General features: G+C 39.4%; 1 protein-coding gene across 1 annotated transcript in view; it reads left to right on the forward strand.

Moving 5' to 3' along the window:
• Positions 1-955: 955 nt before the first annotated feature.
• Positions 956-20,353, forward strand: part of prpf4bb (pre-mRNA processing factor 4Bb) — a 72,737-nt gene continuing 53,339 nt past the window's right edge. The window contains exons 1-3 of the mRNA XM_059524036.1: positions 956-996; positions 1,694-2,893; positions 4,754-4,909. Of these exons, the coding sequence (XP_059380019.1) occupies positions 956-996; positions 1,694-2,893; positions 4,754-4,909 (1,397 nt within the window). The remainder of the gene's footprint in view (positions 997-1,693; positions 2,894-4,753; positions 4,910-20,353) is intronic.

The raw sequence follows: 20,353 nt of genomic DNA on the forward strand, positions 1-20,353 counted from the left end.
TCAAAAAGCCGTCAGGATGTGTTATATGAAGTCCTTCAATCAGTTACAAGGATAGCAAATCAAGGAGGACAGGTTCAATTTATGTGGGTTCCAGCACATGTAGGGGTGAAAGGGAATGAGCAGGTGGATGAATTGGCAAAGAAGGCTTTAAAGAAGGGAAATATGGAAATGCAAATTAAAATAAGTAAAGCAGAGGTCAAAAGTATAATCTGGGAAAAAACTAACCAAATGTGGCAAGAAAGGTGGGACAGAGAGGAGAAAGGAAGGCATTTATATCAAATTCAAAAGAGTGTAAAACTAGGTTAGGTGGTGGGTACAGGAGAGAGGAAACTGTAATGCAAAATTAAGGTTGGGGCACGGTGCGCTAAACAAATCACTGAAAATGATAGGAAAACACGAGACAGGCTTGTGTGAGTGGTGTCAAGAAGAGGAGTCAGTGGAGCACATAATTATAAGATGTAGGAGGTATGAGGAACAGAGAGTGATAATGGAGAATAATTTGAGGGAATTAGGGGTTCAGGAATTAACATTAAAAGGATTGTTGAGCATAGGTGACAGAGCACAGGTTAGAATATTGTTAACTTTCTTAAGGGAAACTGGTTTGTTTAATAGAGTATGAGGATAAACAGGGATATGGGAAAGTGTGTTGGGTAATGAATGATTGTGTCTAGGTGTTATAAATTATTATTATTATTATTTTGTTTGTTTTTTTATGTGGAAACTAGATTGTAAGCCTATTGTCTGATTCACACTCCGGAGCAGAAGGTGGCGGTAATGCACCAAAAGCTGGTTGCCAACCGCCGTTAAAAACAAAGAAGAAGAAGAAAAGCCCTACTTGGGCCCTACTTGGAATTATCCGATGTTAATGCAGGCACTAGAGAGCGCACGCTTCGCTCTGGCTCTCCTCATAATCTCACTGCAGAAGAAGAACACGGCGGGCCGCTGCTGAATCAAAATGGCCGACGTGGAAATGGATTTACGGAGGCTTAAAAACGGGTATGAACACTTTCGTTGAATGACAGCATCAACAACGCATTTTAGAGCTTGGATAAGGGTGTTTTAAAGAAAGAAAACAGATTCGGCCAGGGTTTTGTCGTTCTCATATTTTGCTATCTATTTTTCTGCTCGGCTACTGTTAGCGTGCTAATGCTAAATGTTCTTATACAAGGAGCTAGTTGTCAAGATTCAATTAGAGGTGATTTTCATTGGTTTTGTGAACTCTTTAGTTTTAAAATCGCTGAACTGTGGCACAACACTCCCTGTGTGTTTAAACATTTTATTTGGTTAACGTTAGCTTTTTAGTAAAGTACGTATTAGTCTTCATAGTCTTCATGTGACGATCAACACGCTCGATTAGTTGTATCTATACAAAATTACAAAATTCCTATGTCAGTTAGATCATAAAAGTAACCTAATTATTCATCATAGTCCCTAAGCACATTAATTTAACCTTACCTACCTAGATCCATTTTTTGTTGAGTTGTATGGTCAGTATTTGTGCCTTGTGAAGAACACTGTGTTGCCTTGGAAAAACATAAAACCTCTGAATGTTATTTGGTGCCTAAATTAGCACAAAAAGAAACAATTAAAAAAATTTATGTGATGAGCAATAAAATGAAACGTGACCCTTGTTTCTTTTTACATTAGGTTTTACTGGTTGATGTTAATGTGTTTGTGTCATTGATCTTTACAGGTCAGAGGATTTAGAGAGTCCAGAGAAGAGTGGCAATGAGGATGAAAATGGTTACATGTCTGGAAATGATGAAGAGCAGGGTGAGGAAGAAGTGGAGGTGAATGGAGAGAAGCAGGACAGCGGTTCCAAACATCGCAGCAAACACAAGAAAAAGAAACACAAACACCGTAGCAAGCACAAAAAACACAGACATGCATCTGAGGAAGATAAGGACCACAAACGGAAACATAGACACAAGCATAAGAAGCACAGGCACAAAGAGGAGCCATGCTCCCCACCATCTGGGGCCATCAACAGGAGGGCTGAGGATGGATCTCCATCACTGGTCAGTGCAACCCTGGAAGACAAGGCACTTCTTGAAGACCTGGAGAAACAAAGAGCACTGATTAAAGCTGAGCTGGACAGCCAGCTGATAGAGGGGAAGGTTCAGTCAGGAATGGGCCTGATTCTACAAGGTTACAATTCTGGCTCAGAAAAGGATGAAGAGGAACCGGGGGCACGTAATGGGGAGCAACGTCAAAGAACCAGTGGGAGCAGAACCCGCTCCCCTAGGGACCAGAGAAGCAGGGGTGTTAGATCCAAACGGGACTCAACGGACACCAGCAAACCAAGCAGCCACTCTCTCTCTCGAGTTGGTAGGGATTCTAAACTTGAACGAATTACCAAAATTGTGAAAGAGACTGTTAAGCAGTGTAGCAAGTCCAAAGAGAAAAAACGCTCCAGGAGCAGGGACAAATCCAGGGAGCATTTGAGGAAATCCCAGTCCCCGTCTACAAGAAGAGACACTGCGGAGAGAAAGTCAGACCAGAAGGGACGTTCTGTTCAGCGTTCTCCCCATATAGATGAGAAGCGGGAACAAGTTGCACAGGGATCAGACTCACGAGGACGCAAGAGCTGGTCACGAGATCAACAATCTCACTCTAAAGATGCTCGGCTAGGTCGCTCGGAGAGGGTTGGAAACTCTCCGTCCAAAGACAGATCATCTGGGAAAGAGAATCGGTCTCCTCATCAACGTCGAGTTCTTAGCCCTCAATGTCAAAGAAGTTCCTCCCCTCACCATAGGGACCACCAGCCCAACCGGCCCCCATCGAGTTCTGCAGACCGGGGTTCCAAAATGAGCCACTCGCCATCTAGAAACAGGTCACCAGTCAGCAGAGGACAAAGTCGCTCAAATGAGCACCGGAGAGAATCCCCCTCCAGGTAAACATAAGCACACCAATAAAAAAATCATTTTTGTCATCATTTATTTACTCTCATGTTGTTCCAAACCTGTATAACTTTTTCTGTAGCATACAGAAGAAGATATTTTGAATAACTTTCATAAAAGTCTGTAGGGTCCAGTTTTATTTGGAGCATCTTTTATGTTCCACAGAAGAAAAGTCAGTCATACAGGTTTGGAAAAACATGAGGGTAAAAATGATAACAGGATTTTATTTTTTGGGTGAACTGTCACATTAAGCAGGACTGCTCTTGGACTTTAGCTTTAGCCAGTTCCGACACATCTGGAAATTTCTTGTGAGTGAAGACCTTGATTAGCTGGTTCAGGTAAGTTTAATTAGGGTTGGGGCAAAACTGCAGGACAGTGGCCCTCCAGTAACAGGTTTGGATACAGCAGCCTTTAAGCATCCCAACTAGTTCAACATGTTAAAAGGTGATCAGTGATTTGAGTTTGGGGCAGGGCTATTTTTGTTCGCTAGTAGCAGATAAGTGTTTGGGAAACTTGTTTTTAAACCAACATTGAGGTTATCTTTGGTGACACTAGTGGCACTTTCTTGAAAGAAATCAACAGAGTGAAGCAAAAAATGATGACTAAAGATTGACCAATATGGAGTTTTTGATGCATAGATGGATAGATAGATATTTAAAGACATAAATATAATAAAAAGGTAAACATTCAGCAGTTTAATTTATATTTTTATGGAATTATGAAATTAGAAAGTGCAAATACTATTAAAGTACTTTGAAAATGAGTCAATATTAAAATGAATTTGATTTATTTATTTATGTTTGGTTAAATGATTTAAATAAATATGATTAATATTTGATAACTTTTTGATTCTATAATCCTAATGTACTTTTTTTGTGTGTGTGTGTTAAAGAATTTTTAAGAAATTAAACAAGAATATGACGGGTCAAGTGGATACAGCAGAGCATAGTTTGAGTGGTTGCAGTGAAGTCATTTGAAAAGGCTACAAGGTTACAGTTATATTTTCATAGTTGACTGAACAGGTTGGTGGCAAACGTGCAGTCAGAGATCAGAGTTTTTTGTTTAGCTCTAGGGGTTGTTGTGAGAGAATCAGAGCTGTTTTTAGATATCAAGTTAAAGAACTATCAGCTCGATGGGAATTTCCCTGATTGTGCCATAATTTTAGGAACCTAAAATTAGCTTTCATTTATATTGCTTGGCCTATAATGTCTAGAAACAGCCTGTCCTAAATGACAATTCTGAGTTTGTAGGGTCATATGCCTTTTTTTTAATATTTGTAATTTATCATCTTAATGAAGTGAAGTGACATTCAGCCAAGTATGGTGACCCATACTCAGAATTTGTGCTCTGCATTTAACCCATCCGAAATGCACACACACAGAGCAGTGAACACACACACACACTGTGAACACACCCCCGGAGCAGTGGGCAGCCATTTATGCTGCGGCGCCCGGGGAGCAGTTGGGGGTTCGGTGCCTTGCTCAAGGGCACCTAAGTCGTGGTATTGAAGGTGGAGAGAGAACTGTACATGCACTCCCCCCACCCACAATTCCTGCCGGCCCGGGACTCGAACTCACAACCTTTCGATTGGGAGTCCGACTCTCTAACCATTAGGCCACGACTTCCCCTTAAAGGTTGCAGGGCATAGGTTGCAGGGCATTTATAATCACAGGTGGAGCTTAATATACCTGTGCAACATGTTTCCTGTGTGATAAACTGCTTAGCGTCAGAATAGTAGACTTAGACTAACATTGGATTATTTAAGGTGAATTGTTGTTCTGTGCATATGCTTAAAACTTGGTTACAAAAATGCCCTAGAATAATTTATCTGACAAACGCTTCATGTGTCTTAGGAATCGTCATCGTGTGGATGGTGCTGGGAGATCACGAGAAACAAGTCCAGCGCGGCACAGAGTGAGCCGCTCACCACTCAGACGTTGGTCTTTATCCCCACGCCGACAGTATCGCTCGTCACCCAGAAGACGAAGTAGATCACCCCTGAGACGCAGGTTAGACACCATGAGGAATACTGCTATGAACTATGGATGCTCATTTCCGTTAAATTTTTTTTCTGTAAATTTTACTCTCGTTATCCAAACATTAACCACTAACTGATAAGATCAGAATATCAAAATAAGTATGTTCGAGACGTTTTAAAAATAGAAACAAAAATTTTCATAGGTTCATTTTAACATGTGCAGGGGCAGCATGCAGAACAACAGAACCTGGATTCATCCATTGTCAAACTGTTGTGCACCTGCAGCACTTCTGAGTAGGGATGCACCATATACTGTCCACGATAACAGCGGTATACATTTTAACATGATAAAAAGTCTCATATCGTGATATCAATGATATAGCGACACAATGACGTATTTACTAATATTCGGCCGAAAATAGCAACAAAAAGCCATTTCGGTGTTTGGTCGGATAAGCGAAAATACAGAATAAATTGTACCGAACAATGACGTGACACAATCAAACTGAGGCGTGTGCTAATGCAGCAAACGTGGACATTGCGGAAGTATTTAAAACTGTCTGAGAAAGAAAGGGAAAAAAAGTATTTGAATTTACTTAATTTTAACGTGTACCTCTTTTTTTCCTCAATGACTTATTGCTTTCCAGGTACAATAGGTGTATTTAGCAGGAGCATTCAAGAAATGTAATTAACAAATCTAAACATAAAACACTATATAAACTGATTCCTAAAGCAACTGTATTAAATTTATTTAGTCAAGAGAAGTGAGTGATTTTTCTGTGTTTTGTTTTATTAATGTTAAATGAATAGTTCACGCAAAAAATAAAAAAAGTTATGTCAACTATATTGATAATCGGACTGTTATGGTAAGAAGTGCGGTTGTGTTATATTAATATGTTTCAGCAATCATGCAACCATCAATTGGCTTGGGTTAGGAGAGACTATTCTCTAATGAATTAAACTGTTTGTTATCATACAGATTGAAAGTCTGAATAGTCTCTCTCCCTCGCTCTCTTTTTATGAGTGTGTGTGCTTATGCGAGCGTGGGTGTAGGGCTGGACGATTATGGCCTAAAATCAAAACCTCGATTAATTGAACATTTTACCTCGATTACGATGAACGATTATTTTGTTTCTGTTTTGTTTTTTTGCCCTCATAGTTCCCTGACAAGGTTTGTACTGTAAATATGATTGACTATCAGCAGTTATTTTATCTATGTTCGTAACATTTCTTCCTAGGGTTGGGTATCGTTTGAATTTTATCGATTCCGATTCTTATCGATACCTAGTTTCGCTTCCAATAAGATAAAAAATCCAATATAAAAAAATAAGTCAAACATTTAGATGTCAAACATTTTTACAAAGCATTCTGTTGCAGCTGAATAACATGAGCAAAAATCAGCAGCCTACAAAACACTGCAAGAGGAATTTTGTCTGTGATTAAGAAAATATCATAGCAAAAACAACTGGATTAATATAAATTTCAAATATTAAAGTGTTAAAGAGTCCGTAATAATATAGGAACAAACAAATCAATTAGCAATATCATAAATACAACTAAAAATTCAGGCACAATTAAATAAAAATAAAAATAAAAATTCTTTTTATAAATAAAATAAAGATTAATCAAGTAAGTTATTAAATATATTCAGTCAAGATCAGTGAATGATTTTCTTTTGTTCTTTGATTAACATTAATGACAGGCAGCACGTTTATTAGGCTGTTGTCTCTTTAAGCAAAAATACTGTACATGTGTGTTTTCTTTCTCATCTGTTTATGTTCACGTAAGACAAAAGCGGCTCGTCTACGATGATATACTGATGTAGTTTTCTGTATCGTAGTTTCGACTCGGAACAACCTTTTCTAAACTTAAAATACACAGAACAGACACCGTCTGAGAACGGACACCGGGAACCGCAGCGCGACCACAGACTGATGCTCTCTATTCACGCGCTTGTGCTTCATGTGCGCTGCACACAAACATGCTATAATAAGTTTTGAGATTCTAAGCTACTTTTAGGCGGCTGCATATATGAAAATAAAACGCCTAACCCTAAAGAAATTCTAACAAAAGGTTTCTCAGCTGTTTTTGTAGTATTAGGTGTCCTTAATAACATACTAAAAGTTTACCAAAGTTTGACCACTAGAAAGGTGTAATTTTCAAGATGGTGTCCAAGATGGGCAGGGAGCCTTAAAATATCCTAACTCCTTCATTATTTGACTTAGTCAAGTAATCTTGGAGTCTAACCCCATGTTTTCTGGGTCTATGAATCCATTGGACTTGTCTAAATTGCACTGACATGATTACATACTTATGAAATACATGATTTTGTTAGAATACTGTAAGGTTTTATCATTGTTTTGGGGTGAACCAGAGATGTAAACAATTTAGCCTATGTCATGTAACTCCTACTCAGTACCTGTTTTTTTTGCTAAAACAGACTTAAAATTTGATGTAAAAGTTATTGCACCCAAAAGTAACTTAAATTGGAGTTGTATAACTTTGATCATAACTTTGATCATAAACAACCCTGTATTAGCCCGAACAGAGGCCTGTGTGTGAAACCTCTAAAATGGTCACTCATTTAAATTTTAATAAGGTAATGCATATGTAATGCATCCTCTATAGATGTTTTTGAGTATAAAGGTGGCATTATACTAAACCCAACAAAACTAAATTCACAATTTTCAGCAATTAAGAAGATGGTAGGAGAGAATACTGACACTGAATACTGATTGATATTGCTTGACTCATTGTAATATTGTTGGCAGCACAGTGTATATTATTTTGCTCAAACAAAATTCATCCTTGACTACTTAAAAAAAAAAAAAAGTTCTTTAGTTTTTGTAATTTAATTTAAAAAAGTAAACGTTTGTATATTCTAGATTCATTGCACACAAACAGAAATGTTTTAAGAGTTTTTTGTTTTAGTTCTGTTTGTTACGACTTACAGATTAGGAAAATAAAAAATTTAGTATCTCAAAAAATTTGAATATTCCATTTTGAGCTTGATTAGTTTTATTAATTATGAGTATAAATACTGGGTACCTCCTGGGCTAGTTCAGAACATGCAACCACAATTATGGGAAAGACTACTGACTTGACAGTTGTCCAGAAGACAATCATCAACATCCTCCACAAGGAGGGTAAGCCACAGAAGGTCATTGCTGAAAGGACTAGCTGTTCACAGATATATATTATATATATATATATATATATATATATATATATTAGGGTGTAACGGTTCACAAAATTCACGGTTCGGTTCGATACAATACACTGGTGTCACGGTTCGGTTCGGTACGGCTCTTTATATTGAGTGTGTTTTTACTCAATTGGTCCTCGATAGGGCTTATGTTTTTTGGAACAAAGCAGGAATTACGGTCTGTCTGAAATGGGCTCGTGAAGGAATATTGTAACGGGGCTCAATTACATTAAGCATGTTCTTAAAACCTACGTTTTCCACTACAGAGTAAGGTGCTCGCTCACTCAGTACGCGCTAAAGGCTTGTTGCAAAATGGCCAATGCGTTTAACAGACCAGAAATAGAAGATCCTCCAATAACCAACAGGTCTGGTGTTTGGGTGCACTTTGGATTCCCTGTAAGCTATAATGGTGATGATAGAAGGAATGGTAAATAGTAAGGTCTCATATCCGCGGCTATAACGTAAATGTAGCCTCAATCGCCGTGGTGATGTCTTTTGCCCTGTTTGAATCCGTTGGAAATGTCTGTCTAAATGCTGCGGGGATAATTTTTTTCTTGTATGTTTCTCATTTTTTTCATCTTTACCCAGATACTGACACACTAAGGTGATGTCGGCGTAAATGAGTTGACATGTTTCAAGTATTCCCGCTGGTGTTTTTTTTTTTTTTGTATTCCCGCTGATGTACCCTAGATGCGACATATCCTTGTTTTTTTATCCACCACTCTCTTGCCATCACCATTATAGCTTACAGGGAATCCAAAGTGCACCCACCAGACCTGTTGGTTATTGGAGGATCTTCTATTTCTGGTCTGTTAAACGCATTGGCCATTTTGCAACGAGCCTTCAGCGCGTACTGAGTGAGCGAGCGCCTGACTGAGTAGCCTAACATAAACATAAGTTGGTGTTTTTTGTGGTTGGTTGGTGTCAGGGGTGTTACCTGTTAGGTCGTTTGGGTTATTGGGCTACCTTGTTGAATGCATATCATTATATTTCACAATTTTTTTTATTTTCCAAATATAATTAATTAGTCCAACGAACCGTTCGGTCCATAATGCGTACCGTGTACCGAACCGAAAGCCTCGTACCGAGCGGTTCAATACGAATACGCGTATCGTTACACCCCTAATATATATATATATATATATATATATATATATATATATATATATATATATATATATATATATATATATATATATATATATAATAAATATATTTTGATACAGCTGTTAACAGTGCTGTATCAAAAATATATATATAGAAAGTTGACTGGAAGGAAAAAAGTGTGGTAGGAAAAGGTTCACAAGCAACAGGGATGACCACAGACTTGAAAAGATTGTCAGGAAAAGCAGATTCAAGAACTTGGGAGAGCTTCACAAAGAGTGGACTGAAGCCGGAGTCAGCGCATCAAGAGTCATCATGCTCAGACATCTTCAAGAAAAGGGCTACAGCTGTCACATTCCTGGAACCAAGCCACTCCTGAACCAGAAACATCATCAGAAGCATTTCACCTGGAGTAAGGAGGAAAAGAACTGGACTGCTGCTCAGTGGTTCACAGCCCTATTTTCAGATGAAAGTAAATTTTGCATTTAATTTGGAAATCAAGGTCTGGAGTCTGGAGGAAGACTGGAGAGGCACAGAATCCAAAGTCTAGTGTGAAGTTTCTGAAGTCAGTGATGATTTGAGTGCCGTGATATTTGCTGGTGTTGGTTCATTATGTTTTATCAAGTCCAAAGTCAATGCAGCCATCTACCAGGAGATTTTGTAGCACTTTATGCTTCCATCTGCTGACAATCTTAATGGAGATGCAGATTTAATTTAATTTAGCATCTATGTCAGGCATCTAGGAGGGAGGACCCAATTGCAGTGTGAGGTAATAAGTTTTTATTGACAAAACAGACTGATACAAGAGGGTAGTGAAGTGAACAATAGATACCACAGGAAAACAGTAAACAGGAACAGCTAGGGAAGGCCACTGGGAAAGCTTCAGGAAACAACTGGCAGAATACTTGGCAACAGAGGGGGCAGCAAAACCAGGCTGATGGAAAAGACCACACAAGGCACCATAGAGCAGAGCTCAGACACTTGTTGACCACTGACTCTGAAACAGACCAAGTGCCAGGTAGGTAGAACCAGGGCAGGACACACGGGACAGGTCAGGAACTCGAACAAAAACTAAATTAAACTCAAGACAAGGAAAGATATAAGCCAATGAACTAATAAAAGGTTAAGTAACAAAATAATAAATTACCAATTTAACCAACTTAGAATAAATCAAACAAAACCAAGAATCAAGACTAGAAAAACTAAATAAATATTACAAATAAAAGCCAAAAGCAAGAACAAACAAATGACTAAAATAAGGAGCAAGACAAAAACATAGAACTACAAGGACTAGACAAGGGCACAAGACCAACCAGACACGGACACATATTCAGACAGAGACAGAGGGGGTGAGAATGACCATGAACCAGCAAACACAAAAGGGTAAGGGGTACTATAAATAAGGAGGAAAATACATGAGGGACAGGTGAGCAAAATAAGACTAACCAGGCTAACAAGAGGGTGTGGTCAAAAAGAAACAAGGAGGAGGGGCTAAAGGAGCACATGGCCGAGAAAACAATTAACAAGGCCATGTGCTGACACTAGACACAAGAAACAAAACATAAAACAAAGTGACAGTGCAAAACCCTGACAACCTACCCACAGTGCCAAAACCCCTTCCAAGTGATTTGCTGACCATGATATTATTGTGCTTGATTGGCAAGCCAACTCACCTGACCCGAACCTCACAGAGAATCTATGGGGTATTGTGAAGAGGAAGATAAGTAACATCTGAAAAACAATACAGAGGAGCTGAAGGTTGCTATCAAAGCAACCTGCAGTGCCACAGACAGTAATTGCAAAAGGAGCCCCAACCAAGTATTGAGTGCATAATTAAACCTACTTTGGAGATCTTGAACATTTCTGTTTTGTAAATCTTTTTTTGATTGATCTTTGAGAAAATATTCAAATTTTTTGAGATACTGAAGGTGCAAGTCGTAACCATCAGAACTCAAACAAAAAACTCTTTAAATATTTCAGTTTGTGTGCAATTAATCTAGAGTACAAAAAAGTTTGCTTTTTTAAATTAAATTACAAAAAAAAACTTTTCCATGATATTCTTGTGGCAGGGGGGGCGTGGTTCTGACCCAAGCCGGAAACGGAAACCGGAAGGAGTAAACCGAAGGTGTTACACGACCGTGTCAGAATAAAAGTCACCGTTTGGGTGTTTGTAAACTTTATTTTCGTTATTAATAAACCTGTCAGCAGTCCAGCCGACCCCTTTGTCCTCTTCCTTTCCTCCCACGAACTTTGCTACACTGGTGCCGAAACCCAGGAGGAAGAAGGACCATCGCCGCCGCCAAGCAAAGTCCAGCCGCCACGCCGCTTGCGAGAGGTTCCGGAGCTGGATCGATCGGGAGGTTCGCGCCGAGGTTGCCGGGCCGCCCGCCGCGCCCATGCATCTACCGCTGCATAAGATGGGGCCCCAGGACGATCCGGAGGCCTTCCTGGAGCTTTTTGAGAAGTCGGCGGAGGCGTGCGGGTGGCCCCGGGAGCAGTGGCCGGTGCGCCTCATTCCCCTGCTCTCCGGAGAGGTCCAGGTGACCGCCCAACAACTTCCGGTGGCGAACCTCCTGGTCTTCGACGACCTAAAGAGGGCCGTCATCCAGCGGGTCGGCCGGTCGGCCGAGCAACATCGCCAGCGTTTCCGGCTTGGGTCAGCAGTCCGTCTCTCTCTCGCTTGCTTCCGTCTCTCCTGGCGTTTTATACTCTCTCCACGCCAATTACTGGAACAAGAAACAGGTGATGATAATTTTTGCGCAAACCACTCACTTACCGCTCGTCTCCTGATTCTCTCTCCCGCTGCAAACTTCGCTAGACCACGCCCCCCCTGCCACAATTCTATTATTATTTTTTTACATGTACCTGTACTTAAGGGAAATTGTACATATTTTTACCATAAATATGCTTGTAACCAACTGCTTTAATACATAATTGGACATAATTGGGAGCACGAGGGGGGAGGGGGAGGGGGAGGGAGCACGAGAGAGGGAGGGGGAGGGGGAGGGAGCACGAGAGAGGGAGGGGGAGGGAGCACGAGAGAGGGAGGGGGAGGGGGAGGGGGAAGGAGCACGCGAGAGAGAGAGAGAGAGGGAGCGCGCACGTGAGAGAGAGAAAGAGGGAGGGAGCGCGCACGCGAGAGAAAGGGGGAGCGAGCGAGAGGGGGAGCGAGCGAGCCCAGGCCGTACGCTCACCATCTTCAAACAACACTAGCGCTGTCTTGCTCTCTCTCCCTCGCGCATATTAATCAATTGACACAATGGTGTTAATGTTTAAATAATTTAAAATGAGAATGTGTGCTCACCCCATTTTTGTTTGTAAGAAAAAATAAATAAATAAATAAAAACCCGAATTAAAGGGGTTTTAGTCTGAATAAAATGCTAGTAGCAGGACTGTAAAATGAATAGATGTGATTATGATCATTTGATAAAATGAAGAGAGCGCGCCATACGTTGGAGATCATTTTACTTTGTTGACTTTTGTTTCCCGTCAAGGGGACCGCTGAATGCACCTCTTTAAATGGTTTCGTGGTGCTCGTTGTTGTATTTTAAAAAGCAACTGCAATGTTTTCAAATGACACTATAGTAGTGGTGCAACGGATCATCATTGATCCGTGATCCGTTTGGATCAATATCTTCGGTTCGGCACACACGTGACCCGGGGATTGATTTATGAAAAAAAAAAGTTGCGCATGTTCAGTCCACACTAAGTGGTCATGGCGAACGGAGGAGCTTGAACGCCCCGCGCATTTTGGCTTCCCTGTCAGATATAATGATGAAGGAAAGAGGTTAGAGTGTAAAACCGTGACGGTGCCTAGAGCCACATTACGACATCTCGTCGCGCACCCACTTCAGCGAAAAGATTGTGGCAGATCAAACTTTACATTTAAAGTTTAAATCACATTAAAAGCTTAATTTGTACATTATGAATTATGATTCGTTTATATACCGTCATTCACCGTCACTCGCACGCGTTTTGCGCATGAGCCGCATGCAGCCCAACATTAAATGGGTTAATCAACCATGATTGCTTTAGTCCAGGGGTGTCAAACTCATTTTGGACTGGGGGCCGCATACAGCTTAATCTGATCTCAAGGGGGCCAGACCAGTAAACTCATAGCAAAATTACATAGAACTAACAATAAGTTCACTTTTTTTCTTTGTATTAGTGCAAAGAATTAAATTATAAAAATCTTTATATTAAATGAATTGTCCTTTTACAAAATATATTATGAACAACCAAAGTAGTATGTGCAATTTCAACAACACTATTACTCAGTAAAATATTTGTAAAATGTGCAAATTTATACATAAGTATGTATGTTTTTTTTTTTTAAGTAAACAAATTTACTTTATCAATTTGCCCCTGAAACTTGGCATCTTTTAGCCTGCACAAGTGCATCAATATCAGACATCATCAATATCAGGCATCACCTGATATTGCAGCCACTTTTAGAATCTCATTTAAGTGCTTATGTGTGAGCTTTGAGCGCAGTTTCGTTTTATTAATGTTCATTACTGAGAAAATTTGCTCAGAAAAATGTAGGTAGTCCCAAACATGCAGAACATTTTTGCAGCCAGTACTGTTAATTTGGGATAGCCTGGCAGGAGATACTGATAAAATGTGTCCAAACCCACAGAGGCAAATTTGTCCTTCAATTCTACATCACACTTCAAATCAATTATTTTAAGTTGCATGTCAACAGGCACATCAGAAACTCTGACTGTGAATGGTGAGCGAAAAACTGCGAATTCTGTTTCTCGTTCGCTAAAGACCTGAAAACATTTCTCAAACTCCCTCAGCAACCCTGAAATCTTGTCTTTGTACCGTCTCACGTCAGGATTAATGCTTGCTGTGCACACATCTCTTAGACAGGGAAAATGAGCAGGCTCAGCGCTTACCATCTGCGTCTCCCATAATGTGAGCTTTAACTTGAATTTACGTATGCTGTCATAATACTGTTATAATTTTTTTTTTGCGTCCTTGCAACATTTTGTTCAGATTATTCAAGTGCTCTGTAATATCAACCATAAATGCAAGGTCCTGCAGCCATAGTGGGCACTGTAATTCCGCACAGCACCTCTGCTTTAACCATCTTACTTCAGTGTGGTATGGCAGACCATGGGTAATGTTACAGTCACTGAGAAGGCTGTCAAACTGACGATGATTGAGACCTCTGGCTCGGATGAAATTAACAGTTCGGACAACCACCTCCATGACATGATCCATTTTTAACGACTTGCAGCATAATGCCTCCTGATGCAAAATGCAATGAAATGTCCAAAAATCACCCCCTCCATTTGTGGCTTGTACTTTCTCTCTGAACTTTGTCACAACACCTGCCTTTTTTCCAATCATTGACGGTGCACCATCTGTACCCAGGCTTACGGCACAGGACCAGTCCGCCCCGACTCTGTCCAGCGCTCCAACGACGGAGCAGAAAATGTCCTCAGCTGTTGTGGTGTCGGTCATAGGCACCAACTCAAGAAACTCCTCTGTGACAGTCAAAGTCTCGTCAACTCCACGAATGAATATGGCCAGTTGCACGACATCCGTAATATCGGTACTCTCATCAATTGCAACAGAAAATGCCAGAAATGACTCCACTTTGCGTTTCAGTTGGCTGTCCAAATCTGCCGATAGTTCCGAAATCCTGTCTGCCACGATATTTCTCGTCAGGCTAATATTGGCAAAAGCTTGTCGCTTCTCAGGACATTTTCGGCAGCCTTCAAGATGCAATAGGTAGCTGGCTTTCACTGCAGCATCACTGGCCTCTCTGCTCCGAGTGAAAACAGATTGCTGTTTCCTCAGACCCACCAACATTTTATTTACCTTCTGTTTTCTCAGTTCTCCATGCAAGCTGTTGTATTTTTCGCCATGCTGAGTTCCATAGTGGCGCCGAATATTATATTCCTTAAGAACTGAAACTTGCTGCGTGCACACCAGACACACGGGGTTTCACCTCATTCACCTCTGTGAAGGTAGATGGAGGAAGATGTCCATTTTTCTTGAAAAATCCGAAACTCTGTGTCCACTTTTCTCTTTTTTGACAAAGACATTTCGCTGATGAGGGCGCCAGTGCCAACAGAAAAGCGGGAAAACTGATTGAACCAAACGCCACTCAGACCCTGTAGCTCAGTGCTACCATCTGCTGTTAGGTCCGCCGAAAATTAAAATGAATTTTTTTTCATATTGCAGATTTATCCCATATTGCAGACATTCGACAAACATAATTATTGATGCTAACACACAGGGAAAATGTGTAATGAACACAGGGTAAATGTTTTATGTTTTGATTAACAGATAGCTAACACTTAACGTCGGCGAAACCATAACAATTAACAATTTTTTTTTAACAATAGTGTAATACTATACAATAGCTCTCATTATAATGTTAGTCTAAAATGTTACCAGTTAATGTTCTGCATTTCTGTTTTGAGCTGCGCGCGCTGAAGATGACCAGTAGAGTGATGCATTTGATAGCAAGTTTTTAATCAGTGGGATTCAATTCATAATTTTTATATATAATACGCTTCGTTATTTATACAACATAACGTTTCTCAATCGAAACCTGTTTTCATGCATGTTTGCCATAGCTTTTTATTAAAACACTATACACGGCAAAGTTTAAGTTTAAATGACATCAATTGATACATTAATACATTAAAACTAGGGATGCACCGGTTGAACTGCTATAAATTGGAACTGGCCGGTTTTTGGTCTCTTCTCTGCCGATTTTTCTGGAAGTGCATCCGTGTGCACAGACTGCATTGTAATCATTCGCTATCATGTCATTTGTGTGGAAGTATTTCGAAATCTGTGCGCAGGACACGGGCAGTCGATCATCACTGGAAGTGCAGAGCTGCACGTCTAAGGCACAGATAGCAGGAAGCGGACTGCACAAAATAAGAGTCCCTTTCCAGCACTCACTGAAGGTGTGTGAGCACACTGTACCCCGCGCCCTGCACACGCCGAGACAGTGAAGGGATGTTCAGCTCAACTTCTCACGTGTTGGATGAGAAACGAAACTGACTAAACCGTGACAAAGCTAATTTTTTTTTTTTTTTTGTAAAGTAGAACTTGCATACATGTTTGAAAAGCCAGTAGTAAACATCAGTTCTGTATAGGATGATTATTTTTATTTTACCTTAAAATTATATAGACTGAATTTGATTTTAAAATCACCTGCTGTAGCACACTGAAAGTGTTTCATTCATCCAATTAAAAAAATTTAGGGTAATGATTCTCATCTATATTTTTTAACTTGAGACAATAGTTATTTATTTTTCATTGGCTCAGGTAAAAAAAATGCAGATCTGAATCATCACCTTGTATATTTTTTTTTTGTTTTGGATAAATGAAACACTTTGCATCTTTTTTTTATTCGCACCAACATCATTTCATTTTAAGATTTTGGAATAATATTTATATAGCATACTTTTATTTAGTCTCACCGGTAAAGACCTTGTTTTAATTTTAAAACCAAATTATAAACTAAAATACTGAATGCTGATGCTGAATGTGTGTTGATTGTAGGGCTGTCAAAATTGCTCAAAATTGACGTTCGAATATTCCCTCTAAAAATACACAAATATTCGAACATCTGGTTGCGCATGTTGTCAATGATGCGCATTACGTCAATAACAGGCAAAAATAATACAAAGAGACATAACTACTTGTCTAGATAGTCTATTTAAGTTTAAACATATATGACAACGCATTACCTACACAAAAACAAGGAAATCAACTAATGGCCAAGACTGCAGACCTCACGCTCTCTCACCCTCACGTTCTCTGCGCATAATGGTTTAAATGAACAAACAAATTTTTGTGCAAGCAAATTAAGGTCGCGACTGTTGTCCCAAATATAGCAGGCTTCATTCAGTGATTGAAACAAATAATATTAATATTAATTGAAGTTTTACAGCATATAGAACTGACATTGAATGCTCCAAACGAGCTGTGCTGTGGTAAACATGGAACTTTTCCTTGACATGAAACGATAAATAATCAAACCTCGGATCCATTGCTTGACAGAACTCCCCGAAGCGTGCCCTATCCGCGATACTGATCGGTCTCATGTCCTTACAAATGAACAAAATTATTTTATCCGTTATGGCCTCTTGTCGTGTTGCAGACAAAGTGCTTGCGGCGAGCGATGCAAAGTAACGTTAAGTGTCAAGACGTGACTGTTTAGCTGGAGGTCCACATATTATGCCATGCTCATTTGGGTGCACATTTTTGAGATGTGACCTCATGTTGCTAGTGAAATGGACTCCTGTGAGGCTGTGACCTGTCCCTGAACCCTCAGGCGTGCTAGCGTGCCCACTCGCAAAGCAGACAAGCAGGCCAGTTCTATAGTTTCAACCCAATTCAAAAACAAAAGCTAAATGCTGATGTTTTTACCATCTATCATATTTTCCGCACTATAAGGCACACCGGATTATAAGGCGCACCTTCAAATGAATGGACTATTTTAGAACTGTTTTCATATATAAGGCGCACCGGATTATAAGGCGCATAGAATAGAAGATACTGCAGTCAAACCTTTGACTGGGTTTGCGTTATTCATCCACTAGATGAAGCTGTGCTAAAGGGAATGTCAACATTTTGACAGAGTGCCTTGATCCATATATAAGGCACTCCGGATTATAAGGCGCACTGTCGTTTTTTGAGAAATTTAAAGGATTTTAAGTGTGCCTTATAGTGCGGAAAATACGGTATGTTTGTATTGAATGTAGGCTAATTACTGTGCAGTTACTGCCATTAATTTCAGATGGCTATGGTTGTTTTTAAATAACCAAAAGCCAGTTTGGCCTATTAAATACCAAATAAACATTGCTTATGCACACTTTCCTTCTTTCTTGTTTGTTGCTTAAAGATTTTTAAAAAATCGGTATCGGAATCGGGCAGTTTGCTTGTAAAAAAATCGGTATCGGAATCGGCCATGAAAAATCATGATTGTGCATCCCTAATTAAAACCAAAGACAAATATGTAAAGACAAAATAAAGGAAAGATAAAAAAATAAAAAAAGTTTAACAGCCTCGTACTACAAAATTCAATTGTAGATTGTGCATTAAACGGGAAAAAATCCCCAATCACCTCCGGCAAATCGAACCCTGCATATTATGTTGCTTTAACAACCACTTTTATTCACCTCAAGCAATCAACGTGGAATATCATTATTACTATGCTGCTGCAGTTGCCACAGTTCTGTTTGTTTCAATGCAAACTGCCACCTGCTGGGTCGGAGCAAAATGTCAAAGGCGGGGAAATATGGGCTGGGTGACACGTGTCGCTCCGCCTCGAAGCGTCCAGACTGCACTCTGGGGTTAATCCACAGTCCCGCAGTGGACGTTACCACAAAAGCCTAAATGACAGCACACTTCAGCTTTGTACACCGAAACATGAACTGGGACAAATCTTTCACCCTCCATTACTAGCAGTGAACTACATTAACGCAACCATTAGTGGCGTGCTCTAATGCTAGTATTTCCTGTCACACAGGATTTGTTCAGAGATGAAGACTGCCATCTAGTGATCGGGAAATAAACTCAAAACGAAACAACTGCCATGAATCTTGTATATTTTTTTATATAGACATTACGTTTTTGAGAATCGATACAATCACCAAACAAAATATTGCGATACTTGTAACAATACTTTCTTAGACCCTATTACTCACTACAATATGTTGCAAACACATGCAACATTTAGGATGCTTCTGATATCAAGTTTGCTGGTTAGCTTTGTCCTTGACAGGGTACAAGATGACCTACAAAACATGACAAATAGTGAAATTCTGTTCAAAGGAAATAATGGCAAATTAAATACTAGGAAATTAATAAAAAGTAGGAAATATACATAGTTTACTACAAAAAAACTACAGTTCAGTTCAAATAACCAAAACATTAAAATGGTCCAAGAACTGGTAACTTTAACAGAAGCTGTGTCTGAAATCGCTCACTTGTTCACTCATTCACTAATCCATATGTAGTGTATGGCAGTTGAGTTCACTCTATCAGAAAGGAGTGAACAAATAAGTGAACTGATTCGGACGGTGACGTATACACTGTGCATGAGACTTGGAGCTGTTGCAAAAACTTTGCCATATGTACTTTTATATTACATGTACCTTATTTAAGAAAATATTTATAGCAGTAATACTCAATGACTTCCTTTTCTTTATTTCAATTATACATACCTCCGCGTCAGCTTCGTGGTTTCATCGATGGTAATTATTTCTTTTTAATGCTTTTGTTCATAATCATTAAATGCTATTAAAATCCTGAGAACAAAAATAAACACACATTAACATAACATTAACATTATTCATAATTTTATGTATTTTTAGTATCTTGACGCTCGCTCAAGCATAATTTTGAGCTCAGATGCTTAAACGCAAAGGGGTTAAAATAGAACTACCGTATTTTTCGGACTATAAGTCGCACTGGACTATGTCGCATTTTATTTAGAACCAAGAACCAAGAGAAAACATTACCGTCTAAAGCCGCGAGAGGGCGCTCTACAGGAGCACTGAGCAGCATTGAGCGCCCTCTGGTGGCTGTAGACGGTAATTTTTTTCTCTTTGTTCATGTCAAATTAATTTTGATAAATAAGTCGCACCTGAATATAAGTCGCAGGACCAGCCAAACTATGAAAAAAGTGCGACTTATAGTCTGGAAAATACGGTAAGTGGAAAAACAGGCTTTAATATTATTGTTTATATATAAAGTAATAAGACGATGGTAATTGGCTTCAAATAAAGTATCAAAACCAAGGACATGGTTTTATTGAACAACACCGTTAAATACATAATGTAATATACCTGCAGAGGGCGCCAATGGCCTGTTGATGTTTCATGAGATTCAAGGACATTTAAATCCATTTAATTTTAATATTTGGCCACATGCAAGATCAGAAACTTTTATTTGTTACAAATCAAGTGAGTTTAGTCCTTTTCACACACAGTTTTTATTGGTAAACTTCCAGTAAGAGATAATGTGGTAAGAGATCATGTGTGAACGGGAACTTTTAAAGAATCCTGGTAAATTCGTTTTGGCAATCATATCGTTCTTTTGGAAATTACATGATTACTCTGAGCTGTTTATCAAGCTTTGCTGCTTTTTTAATAAATTTTCTTTGTATGTATGATGCTAGATGGA

Source organism: Carassius carassius, chromosome 35, assembly GCF_963082965.1.
Source record: "Carassius carassius chromosome 35, fCarCar2.1, whole genome shotgun sequence".
In the NCBI taxonomy this organism is placed as follows: domain Eukaryota; kingdom Metazoa; phylum Chordata; class Actinopteri; order Cypriniformes; family Cyprinidae; genus Carassius; species Carassius carassius.